This window comes from Bufo bufo, chromosome 1, assembly GCF_905171765.1.
Source record: "Bufo bufo chromosome 1, aBufBuf1.1, whole genome shotgun sequence".
Taxonomy (NCBI): Eukaryota; Metazoa; Chordata; class Amphibia; order Anura; family Bufonidae; genus Bufo; species Bufo bufo.
Genome location: NC_053389.1, coordinates 8,550,683 through 8,557,990, shown reverse-complemented (window position 1 = coordinate 8,557,990; position 7,308 = coordinate 8,550,683). Strand labels below are relative to the sequence as shown.

The 7,308-nt window shown below is 44.5% G+C and overlaps 1 protein-coding gene across 1 annotated transcript; it reads left to right on the top strand.

The window, feature by feature from the left end:
- Positions 1-238: 238 nt before the first annotated feature.
- Positions 239-1,588, top strand: LOC120987305. Its single transcript, XM_040415878.1, has 2 exons — positions 239-315; positions 922-1,588. The coding sequence occupies exons 1-2, from the start codon at positions 239-241 to the stop codon at positions 1,586-1,588; spliced, it is 744 nt and encodes a 247-aa protein (XP_040271812.1).
- The last annotated feature ends 5,720 nt before the right edge of the window (positions 1,589-7,308 follow it).

Here is a 7,308-nt window from a genome sequence, read left to right as displayed (position 1 = left end):
CTGGCGAATGTGGCCCGTTATTGAGCGTTGCCCTACTGTACCATGTGCTGTGGATTCTCCCCCATTTGTGGTTATTGTCCTCTTTTTGATGTTATTTTTTAAATGTATTTTTTGGTGGTTTAATATTAAATGTATTTTGTATGTTTTCTGTTTTACCAGTAAAGAAAACAAAAACTCGTTGGAACAGCTGACGCGACCAGTTCCGTCGAGAACTGACGGAGATGGGCCAGAAGTGGTGATGGGGCCACAAGAAAAACGCCCCTACATGTACACCAACCAGCTGCGTTTTCTCAGGCCAGTCATGGATTTGAGGCCATAAGTTCATATATTAATAAAATAAATCATGTTAGACAGTCTAGATTCAGATATGTCATTGGTCAATATGCTAATATATTGAAGACCTTTCTTCATATGTTTGGTCTGCAATATATGATGGCGGTCGTCTATTCATTAGATCTTATCATGTGTGTAAAATAACAATTTTCAGGATTTTGCCTCTTGGAATGTTGGTTTTAGACCCGCCTGTTGCAAAGGCCCCAAAATCACTTTTGTTGAAGTATGCCAACCAACACGAAGCGCCCTCTCCCTTTTATATACATGAGACCAAATTCAGAACTTGGTCAGCTCCTAAACTGGTCAACGAGTTTTCTGGTTGGACAGCTCCAAACACCCCGCTACCTCCAAAATGGTCTGTTGCTGTTTGCACATTGTCCTGATCAACAGTCCTACAATTGAGGATTTCACTAATGTTACCACAAAGGTTTTATTGCTAACATTCCTGTTTACAACCCTTGAGCGATCTGGGCATGCTCGCCTTATCTTGGCTTGCAGCACTATGTTTCCCATCTAGGAATATATAAGTAGTATAAATGTTTTATGAGAAGTCTAATATGTTTTTTTTCATATGTTTTCATCCAACAGTACTGTGGACAGTCTTGAAGATCCAGAATCACAGCAGTCCGATGTTGGAGGGGCAGATACACCAGCGGTGTTTTTACCAGAACCCAGTCCTACACATCAACCCCTTGAAGAACACGAGCAGCAGACGGGGGAACCTGCAAGGGCTGCAGAAGTGTTCACCGAGGAAACCCAAAGGCCACAGACTCGGCGTAGGAGGGCTGCCCCTCAGGCTTCTTCTGGGCTAGTTACTAAAGAATTGATTGACTCTCAAGTCATTCAGTACCTAGCCCAGAAGAGGACTGAAGTGCGGGAGGAAACTATGATGAGGGGCCTGGCTCCTTTATTGCAACGGGTACCAGCTGAGAACCAGGCAACGTGCATGGCGTCCCTGCCCCTGGTGCTGGAGATGTATGGCCACCCATACCAGGGGGACATACATACTCTCATTGAACGGGTCAGGCGCCAAGTGGTGTTGCCACAAAATCCACAGCCACCACCTTCCCACCTCAGCCACCCACATGCCAAGGACAATCTTGCCCACCACCAATGTATATCTGTCCCAAAGCCAGAACCAGCCTTTGTCTCAAGGCAATTATCCTGCCCCTTATCCAAAAGGGGCCCAGGATCCAGGACATGGTCGTCCCGGACCCTCATATGCAGCAGGATCCTTCACCAGGGATGTTTTTGATATGTAAATGGTTGTTTTTTTTATTTTTATTTATTTTTTATGTAAAATGATGTCCTTCATGACTTTTATGTACAGTACAGACCAAACGATTGGACACACCTTCTCATTCAAAGAAGGCATCAAAACTATGAATTAACACATGTGGAATTATATACATAACAAACAAGTGTGAAACAACTGAAAATATGTCATATTCTAGTTCTTCAAAGTAGCCACCTTTTGCTTTGATTACTGTCTTTGCACACTCTTGGCATTCTCTTGATGAGCTTCAAGAGGTAGTCCCCTGAAATGGTCTTCCAACAGTCTTGAAGGAGTTCCCAGAGATGCTTAGCACTTGGTTGGCCCTTTTGCCTTCACTCTGCGGTCCAGCTCACCCCAAACCATCTCAATTGGGTTCAGGTCCGGTGACTGGTGGAGGCCATGGTCATCTGGCGCAGCACCCCATCACTCTCCTTCATGGGCAAATAGCCCTTACTTTCAAAGTTTTCCCAATTTTTCGGCTGACTGACTGACCTTCATTTCTTAAAGTAATGATGGCCACTCGTTTTTCTTTACTTAGCTGCTTTTTTCTTGCCATAATACAAATTCTAACAGTCTATTCAGTAGGACTATCAGCTGTGTATCCACCTGACTTCTCCTCAACGCCACTGATGGTCCCAACCCCATTTATAAGGCAAGAAATCCCACTTATTAAACCTGACAGGGCACACCTGTGAAAGTGAAAACCATTTCAGGGGACTACCTCTTGAAGCTCATCAAGAGAATGCCAAGAGTGTGCAAAGCAGTAATCAAAGCAAAAGGTTGGCTACTTTGAAGAACCTAGAATATGACATATTTTCAGTTGTTTCACACTTGTTTGTTATGTATATAATTCCACATGTGTTAATTCATAGTTTTGATGCCTTCATAGTCATGAAAATAAAGAAAACTCTTTGAATGAGAAGGTGTGTCCAAACTTTTGGTCTGTACTGTATGTATTATATTTATTTTTATGAATATTTTTCAAGAAGAATTGAAAAATCACTTGTCTTGTATTATTGATTATCCCACCAAAATACGTTAGCAGTTCTACATATTCATATCAAAAACAAACACGCACAATATATACTTCAAGCAGTAATATTTTAATATAATCAACATACTTTTCAAAACATAATTTACTAATGAGGTATTAGAAGGTTTTGGGGTCCATAGTGCAAATTGATGAATGATGTTTGGCCTAAACACACTTGGCACAGTCTGTTTGTTAAAAAATTCTTCGAACATTCAATTTGTAAATGGGCCAAAACCTCAGCCCGCAAGCCCACGTCAAGGGTCCTCATTATCTTGCAAGTCCCTACACTCAACTACACCATAATAAATTGACAAATCTATCTGTGAAAACAAAAAATAAAGTAACAAGCCCAGAAGAAATCAAATACCTGCCACGAATAGCGTCCATCTGCCATGGCACAGACCCCTCTGGGCTGGAAAAGAAATCTGCATAGAGTTCCCGAACTGCAGTCCCAGGTCGTCTATGTTGGGTCAGATCCAATTCCAAAGCTGTTGGCGACGGAAATTCATCCATGTCAACAGAAGAGGAAGCCTTGTGAATCCTGCTGAAGTTGTGTAGAACAACACAAGCTTGAATCACCAGGGTAGCCTTCCTCCGGATCCATCTGTATGGATGACAAGAACACCTTCCATTTGCCAGAGAGTATTCCGAAGGCGCACTCAACATACCGGCGGGCACGAGTCAACCGGTAGTTGAAAATACGCCTCCTGACATCCAAACCACGTTTTGGAAAGGGCCGCATAACATGGGGAGTTAAAGGGTTTCTATCACTTCGTATGACATAATTAGCTCTCAGACACTAGCGATCCGCTAGTGTCTGCTCTGGCCAACCATCCTAATATAACAGCTTTTGGGGCAGCCGTTTTTTCTAAAAAAGTGAACTTTTATAAATATGCTAATGAGCCTCTAGGTGCTATGTGGGCGTCATTAGCACCTAGAGGCTCCGTCTACCTTCATAAACAGCCGCCGCCCAGCGCGTCCCTCCAGCCCGCCCATCTCCTGCTGAATGCGATCCTCCGTGTGACGCAGCGGACGAATTCTCGCGCATGCGTCGTGCGCGGCTGTATTCGGCGCATGCGCAGTGAATGTCTGACCGCTTCCCTGCTAAGACATCTCCACTGCGCCTGTTCCTTGGAGCACTATGACGTCATCGGCGCAGGCGCAGTGGAGATATCTGAGCAGGGAAGCTGTCAGACATTCACTGCGCATGCGCCGAATACAGCCGCGCACGACGCATGCGCGAGAATTTGTCCGCTGCGTCACACGGAGGATCGCATTCAGCAGGAGATGGGCGGGCTGGAGGGACGCGCTGGGCGGTGGCTGTGTATGAAGGTAGACGGAGCCTCTAGGTGCTAATGACGCCCACATAGCACCTAGAGGCTCATTAGCATATTTATAAAAGTTCTTTTTTTAGCAAAACGGACTTGCCCCAAAAGCTGTTATATTAGGATGGTTGGCCAGAGCAGACACTAGCGGGATCGCTAGTGCTGACAGCTAATTATGTCATACCAAGTGATAGAAACCCCTTTATGCAAACCCTTCATCCGCCACAACTGACAAATGGAGCCGGCGGACCTGCATATCCGGGCAGTCTTAATGGGCTTGGGCAAGTGGCAAGCTGGTTGGCACGAAGACGCTCACACATTCTAGAAGCACAAAAGATGCGAGCATCAGAAGTGCTTCCATAGGCCCCGATATCAACCATTATAAACCGGTAGTTACTGTCAGCACAAGCCGTCAGGACTACCGAAAAAAAATATTTATAATTGAAGAATCCGGGGCCCTGAGTGAGGAGGCTTCTTCACACGGATGTGCTTGCCATCCATTGCCCCGATGCAGTTTGGAAACTATGCAGAAATTATTGAAGCCCTCATCGATTCAAACCCAATCATCCGCCTTGGGCTGTGGGCCAATAACACATTGCTTTACCTCGCGTGACCATGAGCCTTTCCTCAGGAGAAATGCTGCGCCTCATATTGGTGTCCATGAAGGTAAGGACAGTACGTAGAGACGACAGCAAGCGATCAAAGGTAGACACTGACATCCGACAGAACGCCAAAGAACTTCTCCAGATGCCAACGAAGATCAGTGTACAGTGTATGGAAGTGTCCTTTCCTGTACCGTTTGGGAAACAATGGGATGGACCCAAAATCTCCTCCTTCTCCTCGGTTCCTCTTGACAACAGAACGGACTGCTGTCCAAATCGACGAGAAACAAGCCAGTGCAGGAGGACAACATCAGGAGTCATATGCCATGGTGAATGCAAGACCCAAACCGCAAGAATACATAGTAACATAGTATATAAGGCCGAAGAAAGAACATTTGTCCATCCAGTTCGGCCTGTCATCCTGCAAGTTGATCAGAGGAAGGCAAAAAAACCCTGTGAGGTAGAAGCCAATTTTCCTCACTTTAGGGGGAATAAAAAATTCCTTCCCGACTCCAATCAGGCATCAGAATAACTCCCTGGATCAACGACCCCTCTCTAGTAGCCATAGGCCTGTAATATTATTACACTCCAGAAATACACTCCATGCCCCTCTTGAATTCCTTTATTGTACTCATCATCACCCACCTCCATCAGCAGAGAGCTCCATAGTCTCACTGCTCTTACAGTATAGAGTCCATAGTCTCACTGCTCTTACAGGAGAGTCCATAGTCTCACTGCTCTTACAGTAGAGTCCATAGTCTCACTGCTCTTACAGTAAAGAGTCCATAGTCTCACTGCTCTTACCAAGTAGAGTCCATAGTCTCACTGCTCTTTACAGTAAAGAGTCCATAGTCTCACTGCTCTTACAGTAAAGAGTCCATAGTCTCACTGCTCTTACAGTAAAGAGTCCATAGTCTCACTTGCTCTTATAGAAAGAGTCCCATAGTCTCACTGCTCTTACAGTATAGAGTCCATAGTCTCACTGCTCTTACAGTATATGAGTCCATAGTCTCACTGCTCTTACAGTATAGAGTCCATAGTCTCACTGCTCTTACAGTAAAGAGTCCATAGTCTCACTGCTCTTACAGTACAGAGTCCATAGTCTCACTGCTCTTACAGTAAAGAGTCCATAGTCTCACTGCTCTTACAGTAAATAGTCCATAGTCTCACCGCTCTTACAGTAAAGAGTCCATAGTCTCACTGCTCTTACAGTATAGAGTCCATAGTCTCACTGCTCTTACAGTAAAGAGTCCATAGTCTCACTGCTCTTACAGTATAGAGTCCATGGTCTCACTGCTCTTACAGTAAAGAGTCCATAGTCTCACCGCTCTTACCGTATAGAGTCCACAGTCTCACTGCTCTTACCGTATAGAGTCCATAGTCTCACTGCTCTTACCGTAAAGAGTCTATAGTCTCACTGCTCTTACAGTAAAGAGTCCATAGTCTCACTGCTCTTACAGTAAAGAGTCCATAGTCTCACTGCTCTTACAGTAAAGAGTCCATAGTCTCACTGCTCTTACAGTACAGAGTCCATAGTCTTCACTGCTCTTACAGTAAGAGTCCATAGTCTCACTGCTCTTACAGTAAAGAGTCCATAGTCTCACTGCTCTTACCGTAGAGTCCATAGTCCCACTGCTCTTACAGTATAGAGTCCATAGTCTCACTGCTCTTACAGTATAGAGTCCATAGTCTCACTGCTCTTACAGTAAAGAGTCCATAGTCTCACTGCTCTTACAGTAAAGAGTCCATAGTCTCACTGCTCTTACAGTAAAGAGTCCATAGTCTCACTGCTCTTACAGTAAAGAATCATAGTCTCACTGCTCTTACAGTAAAGAGTCCATAGTCCTCACTGTCTCTTACAGTAAGTGAGTCGTCATAGTCTCACTGCTCTTACAGTAAGAGTCATAGTCCCTCAATGCTACTTACAGTAATGAGAACCATTCTGCAACTGCTCTTACGAGATATGGTAGTCCCATTCTGTCTCATCTAATCGTACAGTAAAGTAGTCCATTCAGTCTCACTGCTATTACAGTAAAGAGTCCATAGCTCTCACTGCGTCTTACAGTAATAGAGTCTCGTAGTCTCACTGCTCTTACAGTAAAGAGGTCCATAGTCTCACTGCTCTTACAGTTAAAGAATCCATGGTCTCACGTGCTCTTCACAGTAGAGTCCATAGTCTCACTGCTCTGACAGTAAAGAGTCCATAGTCTCACTGCTCTCTTACAGTAAAGAGTCCATAGTCTCACTGCTCTTACAGGTATAGAGTCCATAGTCTTCAGCTGCTCTTACAGTAAAGAGTCCATAGTCTCACTGGCTCTTACAGTAAAGGGATCCAATAGTCTCACTGCTCTTACAGTAAAGAATCCATAGTCTCACTGCTCTTACAGTAGAGTCCAGTAGTGCTCACTGCTCTTACAGTATAGAGTCTCATAGTTCTCTACTGCTCTTACAGTAATGAGTCCATAGTCTCACGGCTGTTACAGTAAAAGAGTCCTATAGTCTCACTGTACTCTTAAGCAGTAGATAGTCCCTAGGTCTCACTGCTCTTACAGTATAGAGTCCATAGTCTCACTGCTCCTACAGTAAAGAGTCCATAGTCTCACTGCTCTTACAGTAAAGAGTCCATAGTCTCACTGCTCTTACAGTAAAGAGTCTGTAGTCTCACTGCTCTTACAGTAAAGAGTCCATAGTCTCACTGCTCTTACAGTAGAGTCCATAGTCTCACTGCTCTTACAGTAA

What these genes read in the sequence shown, in the direction of transcription:
- LOC120987305 (XM_040415878.1), top strand. Translation starts at nt 239, where the DNA reads ATGGGGCCACAAGAAAAACGCCCCTACATGTACACCAACCAGCTGCGT. An exon ending in CCAGTCATGGATTTGAGGCC is followed by an intron (nt 316 to 921) that starts ATAAGTTCATAT and finishes TTCATCCAACAG; the next exon opens with TACTGTGGACAGTCTTGAAG.